At 38.4% G+C, this 14,705-nt stretch overlaps 1 protein-coding gene across 2 annotated transcripts in view; it reads right to left on the reverse strand.

Moving 5' to 3' along the window:
• Positions 1-14,705, reverse strand: part of WDR72 (WD repeat domain 72) — a 214,804-nt gene that overhangs the window by 146,303 nt on the left and 53,796 nt on the right. For both annotated transcript variants that reach the window (XM_054042143.1, XM_054042142.1), the window contains 8 exons: positions 14,384-14,460; positions 11,839-11,958; positions 10,656-10,801; positions 10,204-10,300; positions 7,185-7,326; positions 6,429-6,674; positions 3,852-4,072; positions 2,096-2,291 (listed from right to left, as the gene is read on the reverse strand). In XM_054042143.1, the coding sequence (XP_053898118.1) occupies positions 2,096-2,291; positions 3,852-4,072; positions 6,429-6,674; positions 7,185-7,326; positions 10,204-10,300; positions 10,656-10,801; positions 11,839-11,958; positions 14,384-14,460 (1,245 nt within the window). The remainder of the gene's footprint in view (positions 1-2,095; positions 2,292-3,851; positions 4,073-6,428; positions 6,675-7,184; positions 7,327-10,203; positions 10,301-10,655; positions 10,802-11,838; positions 11,959-14,383; positions 14,461-14,705) is intronic.

Here is a 14,705-nt window from a genome sequence, read left to right on the forward strand (position 1 = left end):
TTACAAATGTGATGAATAGTGGAAGAAAAAGAGGGGACCAATACAGATCAAGGGTAATGTAAAGGAGTGAACAGACAGGCAGAGGGAGAATTATTTGAATACTACAAAAGCTCAAAGGGAAGAGATGGCTGAGCAAGAGGGGGGAACTAATACAATCTAATGTGTACCTGTTTGGAGGAAAACCCACAGAATTTGGTCTGTCAAGCACATATTTACAGAGCAGACTTAATGTACAAGTAAAAAAGGGAATCTTATACATTATAGATATTAATCAGCAACTATAGTTAAGAAAAAGTGCATAACCATATAAAAATATGAATGGAGAAGTGTAGCATTTTCAAAACCTCCTAAGTGACTCCAGAGCACCTGAAAATTGCTTTTGAGAATATGACTCTTAAGCGCTATGTTCTTAAGTCACTGAGGTGCTTTTGAAAATTTTATTCCACAACCTTTTTTATTGCAGTAGGATTAAAGCTGTAAATGTAAGCTGCAGTGTTAAGTCTTTTACTCACAGAACAGCATATAATAGCACAGTAGAAAATAAATAAGCACTACACACAATTTAACAGTCTCCTGAGGTCAGTGTGGGTCTCCACCTCAAGAGCAACATCTTTTCTGTTTCTTTTGAACAAAAAGGTGTAATTTAGAAGCATTTTTAAAACCTAGATAAAATATTTTTGCACAATATGTCTTCAATACTGGAAAAAATCTTACTGGTTTTGGAAAAAAAATAGTTTTCAACAGATTTTAAATGCTAATAACTTCATTTTTAGCTAAAAGAAGAACAGGAGTACTTGTGGCACCTTAGAGACTAACAAATGTATTAGAGCATAAGCTTTCGTGGACTACAGTCCACTTCTTCGGATGGCATAAGCTTTCGTGGACTACAGCCCACTTCTTCGGATGCATCCGAAGAAGTGGGCTGTAGTCCACGAAAGCTTATGCTCTAATAAATTTGTTAGTCTCTAAGGTGCCACAAGTACTCCTGTTCTTCTTTTTGCGGATACAGACTAACACGGCTGTTACTCTGAAACTTGTCAGTTTTAGCTAAGCCAACTTTTTTTTTTTTTAAGATTCAGTATATTAGAGGAAAAATAAGTACCATATGCCTTGGCAGTTCCTATCCTAATTACTCAACTGTATTAAATAGCTTACTAAAATCCATGTAGTATATAATTTATGCAGTCTGCTTTTTGCCAAGTACTTCATTGAATATTGGTATTTATCATATTTAAACGGGGAACTCTGTCTAAAATAGGTACTTTTTCAGGATAGCCATTGACTTAGCTATATTAGTTTGTAGAGCAAAATATCTTTTATCAATGTTGTGAATTAAGTTTTGTATAGTGAATTTTGTAACATTATATTTTCCTCTCGTATTAATATTCTTTATATTACATGGCTTCTAAACTCATTATGTACTCTTTTTTTCACAAGATGTGTTCTCACTTGCAGAGATAAACATTGTATTGCAATTTTCAATAACATTAAAGCTTCTAATAATTTTAAGTCTCTCAATGTTCAAATAAGTACATTTACCATCCTTATGAATCAGCAGTCACCCTACCGAATCACCTGTGAATCCACAATTTAAGCTGAAATACTCAGTGTTAGTTTTCCCAACTACACAGTTGTGAGAGATGCAATTAATTATCTTCCATTATTACTGATCATCAATTAACTCAAAAGGTTGCTAAGATTGTGAGTGTGCTGAAGAAGGCAAAATGTAATGACATAATTTGAGATTGGTAGGACAGTAAATTTCTCTCTTGTTAATAATTAAAGTAGATAACTTATGTTTTTATTTATAGCTTCCAGAAATATCCGGCTCACTTCTCTGTACTGCAATATCAGCTAATCATCTGCTTGTCAGGATCTGACTCAAGCGCTTGTATTTTATTATTGACATACTCTGTATCACATGAAGCCTTTAATTCTTGCTCATTTATAATAAAAAATTTAAAGTTTCTAGTTAATAAATGTAATCTGTTACTATCTTTGCATGGCCCCACTACAGATCTGGGTACATGTAACCAAACATCATAGATTAGAACAAAACTAATTAGCGAGGGATGAACAAGAAAAAACACATTACCTGTTTCAATTTCCCAAACATAAACTGAATCATCTTCGCATCCGACAATTAGCAGATTTTCAGCAAGGTGCCATTTTATCATCTTCACAGGAAACAAATGCTTCCTGGCATGTAAGAGACATACTCTCTCCTGAAGGTGTAGAAGTGCTACTGAATGATCACTGCATATACAGCACACAATCCTGTGTCCGTTTAGCTGCAAAAACATATAAATAACTCAATTTTTATGATTATTTTTTATTGTTTTTATTGTGGTAGCACCTATGAACTCCAGTCCTGAACCAAGAGCCCATTGTGCTAGGCACTGTACAAACAAACACAAAACAGTCCCTGCCACAAAATATATTCATTTAGAAACTAGTGTTACATTTCAGCCTGCATTCCAAAAATTGTTTGAAAAGATTAACTATAAATCTGATCTCCAAAGGAAAGGTACAATCCAATGCATGTATATTGGATCCTCTAAAAAATCACATACATCAACAGGTGGGCTATTAAAGCAGCAACTATATAATCAGATATACTTAGTAATAGAGGTTTTCCCTGGAAATAAAAAGAAATTAAAAATTACTTTAACTCAAATCGCTATTCATCTGACATAAAATTATGTATCAGTTCTTATGACACAAAGGCCAAAGGCAAAATATCGCCAGTGCAAAAACTAGGTATGTTATAATTGCATTTTGCACTATGTGGATCTGTTCCTGTAAAAGCCTTATTTCGACAAGTAATCCTTACTGACACAGGGTGGAATTCACCCTCGGGTAAAATTCACCCCTGTCCAAAGGACCAGAAAAATGCCTAGGTGCCATGTAAGTCCAACACAACCCCTGAAAACAGGGCTTAAGAGATCAGGTTACCACCTTTTGCCACAGGGGTGATTTTCACCTAGCAGTGCAGAGGGCCAGCACAAGGCCCTATGAACCAGTTAAGCTACCCTGCTATTTTTAGTTAGCTAGCTCAAACAAAGCTAGCGCATATATGTCTACCCAAGCTGGAAATTACACCTCCAGCTGTAGTGTAGATGCACCATAAGTGGACCTTGTGTAATAAATAGGTTATTGCGCAGGCCCTTTGAACTAAGGTGTATTTCACCTTTAAGGGGTAAAATCCTTGCTCCATTGACTTCAGGGGCGTCTCATGCAAGTAAGGGTTTGCTGTATTGAACCCTGTACATTTCAAAAATGCACAAGCATATTAGAAATTAAATAGTACTAGAGCTGATCGTTCATTCTAAGTAAAAGATTGTTTCTAAAGCATCTAGTTAGACATGAGAAAAAGGCCAATAGAAATTTGCTAGGTATCAAAACAATCAAACACACATATTTATACATAACTAAGTGTTATTGGCCTGATTCTCCTCTCATAGTTTTTACATCAGCGTAACTATTGGCTTCAGTGGAAGCCACTTCAGATTTACACCAGCATACATAAGTGAAAAGAGAATCAGGCAATTATGTGCCCTCTGGCAATTATGTTTATTCAGAACTAGTTCTCTCTAAAAATGCCACATTCAGACAGGAAAGTCTTGATTCTCCACTCCAGTTCTCCAGGTTGATGACTTAATGGGAACTGCACTGATGTAACAGTAGCGAATCAGACCCCAAAACAGGAAGCCAACGTAGATCTCACACAAAACATAAAGTAAGTAGTTAGTAACTGGGAATTAAGTTACAAATAAAATAAAATTATTACTGTAAATGTTACTCCCCCCCGCCCTCCAAAAAAACCCATCATATACTCTGTCTTTACTTACTCTGTAGTTCTCTGGTGATAACAACAGGTTCATTACTGGACCAGCTTGCAGAGTGAATTGATGCAAAATTTCCTCCGTAAATATATCCCACCAGATCACACAAGAATCCTGGCCACCTGACACCAGCCAACTTGGATCAAACCTGGCTGATTTACTGTGTGGATAAAGTAAACAAGTAACACTCCTGCTGTGGCCCTTAAGAACTTTGGAAGGCAAAGTATCTGTAAGACAAAAATGTTAGATAAATGATTTCTGCCCTTTATAAAAAAAAAAAAAAGCTTACAGATTTTTACTATATATGTGCTTGCAGTCAGGAAATCTGTACGATGAAATGTGTTCAAGAGTAGAATCGGCGCTAGGCATAAGCAGACTAAGTAATTGCTTAGCGCCCTGAGCAGCTCACGGGGGTCCCCTATTCGCTTTTTTAGTATGTGTTGTCGGGGTAGGGGTCAAAAATATTCCTGCTTAGGGCTCCCAATGGGATAGTACCATTTCTATTTCAGAGCTCACTCCTAAATGAGTAAGAGTTTTAGGCCAATATAGCCCTTACTCAAGATCAAATTCTTTTCTCTATGCCACAAAAGGCACACAACGGGAGCACTGATCCACAGCTCCTGAGCTGCTGCCACTCTGCTATGGTTTTCCTTTTTGAGAGGGGAGCCAGAGGTAGAGGGGACTTGAGAGGAGAAATGATCAAAAGGAGCATAGCCCAGGATCTGCAGGAGGGAACCCATCGGATCTGAAACCTTCCGCACCTCTCTCAACTACAGAAAGACATTGGATATGTCTGCAATGCAATGTCAGCCTAGGGTTAGAAGAATCTGAGTTAGCAGACCTTGGATTTGTTAACCTAGGGTTTGAGCGTCTACACCCATTTGTAACCCCAGATTAGAAATTGTTGAACCCTGTGTCCCAGCTTCGGGCACCAGCATCCACACTGCATTTGCAGGCCTGGGTCCTACCACCCATATTCCAGACTTCCTCGCATCCTCGCAAAATGTGGCCGCTCTAGTCCTTTGTTCATGGTGCAATGTGGGAAAACTTGACTGTTCAGAGGAATTGTGGGGTACTTTTGGCAGAATCTCCGAGCACGAGTCCAGTGGGGCTGCATCTATACTGCAAAGCAACAGGGCTTGAACCCTGGCTCCCAGCTTGACTCAGGCTTGGACCCTCCACACCTGTGGGGTCCTGGAACCCTTTGTCTGAGTCCTGGGTTAGCACAATGTGTGTGTAGACAGAAGAGGAATTAGGCTTGAAGCTGAGTTCAAACGCTGGGCTTACATTGCAGTGTGGACATACCATCTGTTTCTTTGCAATATGTCACAGCCAGCTCTCCTGTATATGAACAGAGCATTGGCTGTGTAGAGCTGGGCTCCAATGCAGTGGCTGCAGAGGGGAGAGAAGTGGTTCAGTGCTGGTGGGGGAACATACGCTACCATTTTCCCCTTGGCACTCCCTGATCTTCACCCAAGGGCCTAGGGCCTTTTCAACTGCTCAAGTGGAGGGGAGTACAGGGTCCTCAGTCTTACTTGGGTAAAACTCTCAGTAAGCAGAATTAAGTAAAGACTACAAAATGTCTTCACACATTTTTAAATACAAACAAAACTTAGGACCAGATTCTGAAAATGCTTATGACTAGCATAGTGTTGATGATCCCAAGTAGTCCTATTGGTACTATTTTCTTATCGGGCCTGATTCTCCTCTCAATTACACCAGAATAAAGCCAGTGTCAATGAGAGGAGAATCAGGCCTCATAAAAAAATTCATCACGGTAACGAATCCATGCTCAATTGCAAGTATTTGCACAATCGGGCTCCCACTTCTTTAATGGAAAAATGCACCTGGAAAGAATCTAAGGTGCATCAACATATGCATATAACAAATTAAAAAGTGACCTTATTGTATTAAAAAGAAAAAAATCAAATCAAACCAAAACACACACCAAGTTTTAAACACCTTCTGAAACTGGAGCAGAGGAAATGTTTCTATTCTTTCAAGATTGAAATAAAGATTCTTTTATATATGCTCTGAAATTTAGGATTAAAAAGATGTGTTATAATCTAGTATTATTTTTAATTAGGGTTAAAATGACAATTCATACCAAAAGAAGCATGGATATAAAATACCATTCAGAAGAAGCTAGTCAACCAGATCGTGCACTTCTGAAAATTAAAATCAGTTAAACCAATGGATTTGGAGTAATTTAAAGGCAAGGTAACATGACCCATATTTATATTTGACTTACGGTGGCAATTTCTTCACCTATATAATGAAACAGTGCAAATATACATACTGTACAATATTAAACAAATGATTCATGGCAACATATCCAAGAGAGAGCAGTATAAACCTGTAATTGTTCATGAGAAACAATATTAAATAAAAAGGAAAGGGATCAATTCTGCCCTCAGTTTCATGGGTGCTGCTCTCAGCAACACCACCAGGACCAGGACTTGTGTAACTGAGGACAAAACTGAGCCGTCATGTCCCTACTTCCTGCCTCCTTTTTCATTTAGAGGCATATGAAAAGATGCTTGGTTAAAAATTAAATTAAGTAGAATTGCATTAAAAACTTACGTTTCAGCAAGGAAATGTCTTCTAAAATTCTTGCTTTGGCAGCATGCAAAGCAAGTGTTACGAAAATTTTCCCATCTTCACACCCACACACCAGCTTATCAAGGTTGGGCACATATACGGATGAAGTGACTGCTGCACTTTCGGTCCCATCTTTAGATGCACAAATATGATCAATAATGCCTTCTGACATAGCACGATGTTTGTCAAAATCGTCCTGTAGAGTCCAAGCTGCTGCTATTGGGATCTCTAGCAAAAAAGGAATAGATAGTCAAGAATAATTCACATGAAATTTCCAGGTATTCAACAATAGAGAACAAGTCAGAGAAGTGACTGATTGTAAAAAAGTTATAAAAAATAAAAAGCACACTTGCCTCCCTGACCACCTCCTCCCAAAAGGTCTGTCTTTCATCCTGTGGTTTGGAACAGTAATTGCACCTTTTCCACACCAGTTGGATCACATGGTCCCTCAATGGGGTAACCTCCATGCACTGGCTTGTGTAGGCCCAGCATGACAGCCCTTTCCATGGCATTTTGGCCAGGGTGGGCAATCTGTGCAAGGATTGTACCTATGTTTCTCCCCTCCAGACCTATGCATGGCTTTATTGGTGTAGAGAGCCTTGTGTAAGTTTTACAGACCAGAGATGAATTCTACCCTGAATGACTAGAGAAGCTCCACTTTCCTGGGTGACTTTTCATGAGAATTGAGGTAGCAACAATGCAATTAAAAATTGCACATAATATAGAAAATTGCCTAACCTTTTGGAGAACCATCAAGCGTCGACACTGGGACATCAGGAATATGCCACAAGGTGATTCTTCCAGATGCTTCTCCAGAAAAGAGAATCTTATAGAAAGGTTCCTTTCTTTCATTCATAAAGCCCATAACAAAAGGAAAACTCTGTGACAAAAATAACAGCAACTAGTCAACATTTCCATATAAAAAAATAGATTAAGACAATACAGTCCCTAATTGCAAAATAAAACTATAATATCTGGAAATACATCTAGAAATAAAGGGCTGAATCCTCAGCTGTGGCTGAACTTTCCTCAGCCAGTGGCTGCTCTAAGTTGCACTGGCTGGTATGACCCTCTTAAAGGCCACTATGAACACAGGGACTGCCAGAGTGCAGCATTGCTCTACCCATGCTCTTGCCACAACCTATACGCCAGGCCAGGAGTTGGGACTAGTGGGGAAATGCTACCCAGGGTCTACACCACCTGTGAATTCTTCTACGCCAGGAGAATCCGCAAGCAGCTTGTTAAGTAAATTTTCTGCCTGCTTTGTGCTGGCAGTTTTGCAGAAAACAAGCAGAACGGGGGCAGGAATTGGGCCAAAAAATTCAGCTGATATAAAACCTAAATTATCTTTATAACAAACAGAACAAAAAAAAAAAAACCCTGCATTCACAGTAGATTATATAATACAAGAGAAAGCAAGTCTGGGGACAGTGTTTTGGCATAAATACTTAATGGCCTACAGCGTCATCATTCACTTCACCTGCAAGAAGTTACAGGGTATATGGCTATAATATACTTGAAGAAAGCAGACTTGTTACTGACATCTAACAGGTCTCTGCTTATGTGTTTCATCATTAACAGTTATTGTACAATGCTGAGAGAAATACATGTGGAATGCAAATGCTATGTTTATTGATAGCTGAAGTCATACATTCTTCCACTGGTACTGGGAATCTATACACCCTCTTTAATCAGAGACCCCTGAATGTAAGGACTAACACATATGATACTACATACTCAATTCCAGTAGTGCCCAAACTATAGGCCTGTGCAGCATTTGACAGTGGATGCTCTCATGGTCCTTATTTCCAACTTTTAAACTGCATTAAAATATAGGTGAAAATACATTAACATTCAGATTTTCAAAGGCCCAAAATGCCATTAGATGGATGTCCAGCTCCTACTTAAAAGTCAATGAAAGCTGGGCTTCTAACTCTTATTTTGGGGGAAGATTCTCTAAGGCACAAATAACATTCTCATATCACTTTTCCATATAAGCAATTGTTGGAGTTGCGACAAGGATGTTACATGATTGCAAATGGGAAGAGAAGTCCACAGAATTATAAATATGGGTGCCACTATGAAAAGATTTGGGAACTCCTGTTCTGTGTTATGATGTAGCACTTGGAGGTCGAGATGTACAGCCTCACAAGCTACTTTGAAGTCACACACTCGATTTTGCCATAAAAATCACCATGGATTTTGCCATGAAGTTAATTAGACAGGATGAAGCCAAACATCAAAGAAAAAGAACAGAAAATGGGTAGAATGTGGATACTTAAAAAAAAAATGCTTTCATTTGTTGGAAAAAATTATACATAAGCTGCTCTGCCATCATAGTGACACAGTTATTGCTAAGCCATGTATTTTGGCTACTTCTCTTCCTTGATGGTCTTTGATCTTTTGACATCCTTCAACTATTATCCTATCTGATTTTAGATTACAAGTGTTTGAGGGGAAAAATAAACTAATGGCAATTGCCCTTCACATAAAAATTAAACCGGACAGGTATAAGGAAAACTATGCAGCAAAAGTGGTGTCTAAAATCCTTTACCCAGCAACAAAAAGGAGGGACTAATAAAAACCTCACATAAGCCTGTATATTTAATAGTGCTTTTGGTGGAGTACAAATAAAAATATGACTTTCTCTCATAGTCCTGACGAATGGTTTAAGGGCCTGATCCTGGTCCACTTAAGTCAACATCAAAAAACAAAAATTGACTTCAACAGGAGCAGGTCCCATATACTTTTTCATAGCCAAATAATAAATAAGTAAAATTCCATAAGTTCTAAGTCTTAGCCTTGGTCCAATGGTTGCTGTCCTTACTCAGACAGAATCCCTGTTAAAATCAATAGGGTTTTTGTTTTTGCCAGAGTGAGGACTGTAGTAACCAATCCTTTATTTGTATCTTCCAATCACTTAATTTCTGTTCATTCAACCAGCCATCATCTTCTCTAGTCACACAGAGAGGAAAGCAACCATTCAGATGTATTCTTTCCAATAGCGGGGAGTTCATTTGAGTCACCCATTGTCAAGCTAGTAACTAGTAAACTTGCAATTGGCACACACCCAGGCACACATTTACAACTGGAAGTATAAGGACTCTTGATCCATCTGACTCTTCAATTTCCTCTGTACGAACTTCCCTAAACTTTAGAAACAGCTTCTTAGGCCTTAGGTGCCAATCCTGCAAAGACTTACACATGTGCTTAACTTTACACACTGAGTACTGCCAGTAAAGTCTGCTCACACTGGAAAAAAAGTTAAACACATGCATAGGTCTTTGCAGGATCAGGATAGACATCTCTGTATAATGTAATGTGTTCAAAGACCTGATTATAGTTTGTGGTGGATGCATTTTGTAATGAACTAAGAGAGTCCTTGGGCCCAAATAGTTATGCATATGACTTCAATAGGAGAATTCACACAAGTAACTTTTTGCAGGATTGAGCCCCTTGCGTGTAAGGAATTCTTAATATTCTACCTTGCCTTTTAAATTTTAATACAAATTTTGAAAATTAACAAAAAAATCTCAACAAAGAGCCTTTTGTAAAATACAAAGTATATCATGGATTCACCATATTTGAAAGTCAAAATTAGAATCAAGGAGTAAGCCTTATTTATTATATCAATACAACAACTAAACCCAGTTTGACTCAATGCCTTAAATGTCCAGTTTGCCTAGAGTCTGTCTGGTCATTGCAAGCAAAATATGAAGCAACTTCTGAAGCTCATTGTACAACATTCTCATGTTACCTTATTTTCTTTCACATAAGTGGAGCAGAGTAAATGAGGATAAACAGTTTCTTTGAGCACTTTTCCATCGGCAGGATATATGCTTTTAGAATGTCCACTGCATAATTAAAAAGAAAATCAAATGCTTTAGAAATTGGTCTTTTTAAAAGCAGAATGGTTGTGTCCAAGATTCTCAAATTCAGCTAAAGTTGTTGGGTAAGTAATTACAAGTGATTTCTTTTTGAAACCACAGCACCAGCTGCCCAAGTTCTACATGGCTAATCTTATTCCTGTATCCCCTGCTGTGTCAAACAAAGACTGAGGGCTGTCAAACTCAGGGTAAATCTTCTAGTGCCAAAGTGTTTTTGTTCTGGTTTTTCATCATTTGCGACATGCAGGGATTTTCCATAGTAAACCTCCCAAAGTTCATCTTGTACCTGAACTTTTTGTGTTCATTTCCAATCTGAGCCCACCTGTTCAGCAGCTGGTAGATGTAACTGTGACCATCTTCCGTCCAGATGATGAGTCTCCGAGCAGCTAGCACTTCACCACCAGCAAAGCACTGACCACTTTTGTTGAATTCAGTGCACAGCAAGGAAAAATCACAATAATCATAGACCTAAAGACAAAAAAATGATAGATAAACATAAATGAATACTATGTGTTTCCTGTTGACTATTTCATTTTAATGCAAATACTGGCTTTGAGCAAAGATTCAGAAAGTAAAGTATTTATGAGACTGTTTTTATGATGTACATTCAGACCACCCTATTAAATTCAATGGGGTTACGCTACTGTTAAAACACAGTAAGATCAGAATCAGGCCACATGATTCTAGGAAGAAAAAACTGCCAATTAAAAAAAAACAACATTAAAGGCTTAAAGGTAGAGTTACAGTCAGGGGGTTGGGAGGAGGCAGGGGATTTGTTTTGTTTGTCATTACAAAATTCATCCTCTGTGTAACTACATTTTGTTCAGGAGTAAATGTGGCCCATTAGAACAAAACCTTCAAATTTCCTCTTGGGAGAACTTTTACATTCTTCTGTTCATGATCACACTACATATGTAGCTTCTTTAACCCAACACTGTTAGATCCGCCCACAGTTCTATTATCTGGGACACACATTTGTTCTTCATCACAGATTAATTTAATCACCATGCAAACCCACATCTTTCCAGGAGTGCATAGCAAAAGATGGCTATCCCATCCCAGCTCCTCTGAAAACACATTGACTGCTATTCCACAGGGCCTCCTCTCCTGCAGTTGCAGGAGAATGTAGTGCAGTGGTCAGGGGGGACAGCATTTGGTATGGTGGTATGGCAGCATGTAGTACTGACTTTCAATGGGATTTAGGAACCCAAGTCACCTTTGAAAATGAGACTTGGGCACTGCAATACAGAGCAGAGCACAGCATTAAATACCTTTAAAAATCCAGGCCTTTATCATCTCAGCTACGGAATTAAAATAACTGGTGAAGAAATGGAGCAAGCAGTTTCCTCTGATATCCCAAATAGCTAGTGAGTACTGTTTCATTTGATTTAAGGAGGAAAATAACTACTTACATATAAAATCAATCATGTTCACTTTTCCAAAATGCTACTGAATTGCTAACAATGTTATATAGGAAGCATTAAGTACTATGTGTAATGCAGTACCTTCCAACAGTTTGCGAGCACGACTAAGAGGAGTCTTTCTGTGTATGTGCAAAATCTTATTGCTTGGCAGTTTGTACAGTCCAGAGCTTTGGATTCTTGTTCATATACACTTTGCCTCTCCTAGATATTAGAGGGAAAAGTAGTAGTATTAGACAAATAAGATATTCTGGATCTTCAGGCTATGAATTTTCAGGAAAGAAACCAGCTATTAAAAACATTTTGTAAAGACAGATGTTCAAAATGCAATGCGAACTGTAAGTTTTCATTAAACAGTGAGTTGGGGGTAGGATTCATGGCCCCTGTAGAGAGGATGGGCATTCTGTGGGGACTGCCTTCATACTCTCATTTAAAGGAGTGGCAATGAGGGTCAGGGAGGGATTGGATTAGGGAAGAGCATAGGCAACATCGATAGATCTGCCACTAGCCATTGCTCCATGTAAAGCCAACAAAGCCATAGCAGTCTATACACTCGCAGTTTCAGATACACAATGGCCAACAGGGGATTCTTTTCCTACAGCATAGCAAACAATAGTATCGGCACTTGAGTTGTATGCTGGGTAAATGATCTTGACTTAAATTAATACTTTCCCACCACTTTTAGGGGTCATTATATTCCTATCCTTTTGGATTTGAAAGCATGAATGGCTTGCAAAAGAAAAAAATCCTACTTTTTGCCCTTTTCAAAGTGAATATCAAAGGCTCACTATCGAGGCTGACAGGCCCAAAATAGTTATGTTGGAATTATTTTTATTAATTATTGATCACATCACAAAATACTGACATTTTCTGCCATGAAACAATCCCCCTCCCATCACCAATCCTCCGCAAGAAGGTCTACAGTGGTCAGACAATCTCAGCTGTTAAGTTAAAAGCAAAACAGCCACTATCACAGGCAGGAATGTCATGGCATCTTCTTACTCACCCTTGCAGCTCCAGGAGGGAATTACAATTGATGAGAATTGTGCTCTCTAGGTATTTGAAGGAGCTGTAGTCTCACTAACTCTGAACCCCTCCCATCTCAAAGGGCAGAAAAGAAATGGATCGGCATAATACCTACATATGCTTGTGTTATGTCTGTTTGTGACTGGTGGTTGCACAGTCACTCAGCTTTAACAGCAACAATTTCAAGGCTGCAGCAGCACTAGTTATCTAGGACTGATATACTGAAGGGAAATGTTAAACACAGTCTTTTTATAACAATGAACATGTTTTTAGAAGTGACATCAAACTTGACAGCATCTCTTTAAGGGTCTGATCCTATCAATTAATATGCACCTCCCATGAGGTGCTCCTACATTAAGGTACTAATGTAGCTAAGCATACTCTGGAGAAAGGAGGTGCTGAAATTGTTGCTCGTGTGGCTAAAAAGGCAACCTTCCTATTTTAAGAAAAGGATTATACAAATTTGAGTCCTTTATTAGTGATAGTCCTAATTTTTTTATATAACAATGTAAGTGTTGTGGATCTCATTGTCACAGGAAGTTGTTGGGGCAAGAATTTAGCAAGATTCTAAAAGGAACTGGACATGTATATGGATATTAAGAATACCCAGAGTTATAATAAACAGCAACAAAAATGTTGAAAGGGATATTAAACCTCATGCTTCAGGATTTAAGTCAATCCCTATCTATTAGAGACCAAGATTTGAACTAGTATGGGGGCCACATCTTTTCTACTGCAGGGTTCTGACATTTTCCTCTGAAGCATCTGGTTCTGACCACTGTACTAGACTAGATGGGCTTATGTCTACTTCAGTCTGGTCATTTCTATGTTCCTGTGTGCTTACAAAAAGCAAGAAGGTGAATTCATCCACATTTTAATGCTACTAATGTCAGTGGAGTTACCCCATGGATGAATTTGGCCCAAACCGTCAAAGTCCTTGCAGACTAAGTGGATCAAAAGAAAAGCTAGGACTCCAGTTCCAGCACAAACAGGTGTCAGGGCAGCTTTGGTGAGAATATTAATATTCATAAACTGTACACGATCAATAGACTTGAGGAGAGAGGGTGGGTGAAAGGCTGTTCCAAATGAAGAGGATAGCATGAAAGAATATGAAAAACAGACAGTGGGAGAAGGAGACAAAAATAGTATATCGGAGACAGAAAGAAGGACCAAGAGAGCATTTAGGTAGAATTATGCAGAGCTTTGAACATAATGTGGAAGGAGAGAAGAAGGGGTTTAGAGGAAGGAGTGACAAGAAAGGATTATGATCTTAGCATCAGTGTGGAAGAATAACGGGCAAGCTGTAGGAAAGCCAGAAGATGATGCAGTAGTCAAGGCAAGAGATGTACAAAGACATGGACTAGTGTTTAGTGGCGATAAGAAGGATGGATTCTAGGAATTTTATTGAGAATGAAGAGATAGGGCTTAGTAAGAGCCTCAGCCTTTTCAACAAACATGCTTACAAAAATAACTAACTCTGTTTAATACACATTCACAAGACATTATGTTCAGATTCAGTATTTTTGTATCCTGACAATACTTCCATGTTCTATATGTTACATTCATGTTTTAGGTTAAGACTTCATGTTTCATGCAAACTGACCTGTATACTGGTCACTGATGAGGATAGATCCCATACTTTAAGATCTCCAGATACAGATACTGCTACTAGTGAATCTTCTATAAAAAGGTAATACAAAGCTGTTTAATATGAAACTAAATTCAAATCACTGTGACTTGAGCCAAATGAGAACACAAGTACCACCAATGCTATCTTAGTGCACACTGGAGCTCTGTTTTGGAAATACCAACTTTAGTCTTTTGGACCTGATGTTCCAGACTGTACACACAAAACAGAATGTCTAATTTGTATGTGCAGTCACTGTATTGTGAAGGGAAACAGGGTCCTTGTATATAGAAATGCT

This window comes from Malaclemys terrapin, chromosome 10 (assembly GCF_027887155.1).
Source record: "Malaclemys terrapin pileata isolate rMalTer1 chromosome 10, rMalTer1.hap1, whole genome shotgun sequence".
Classification (NCBI taxonomy): domain Eukaryota; kingdom Metazoa; phylum Chordata; order Testudines; family Emydidae; genus Malaclemys; species Malaclemys terrapin.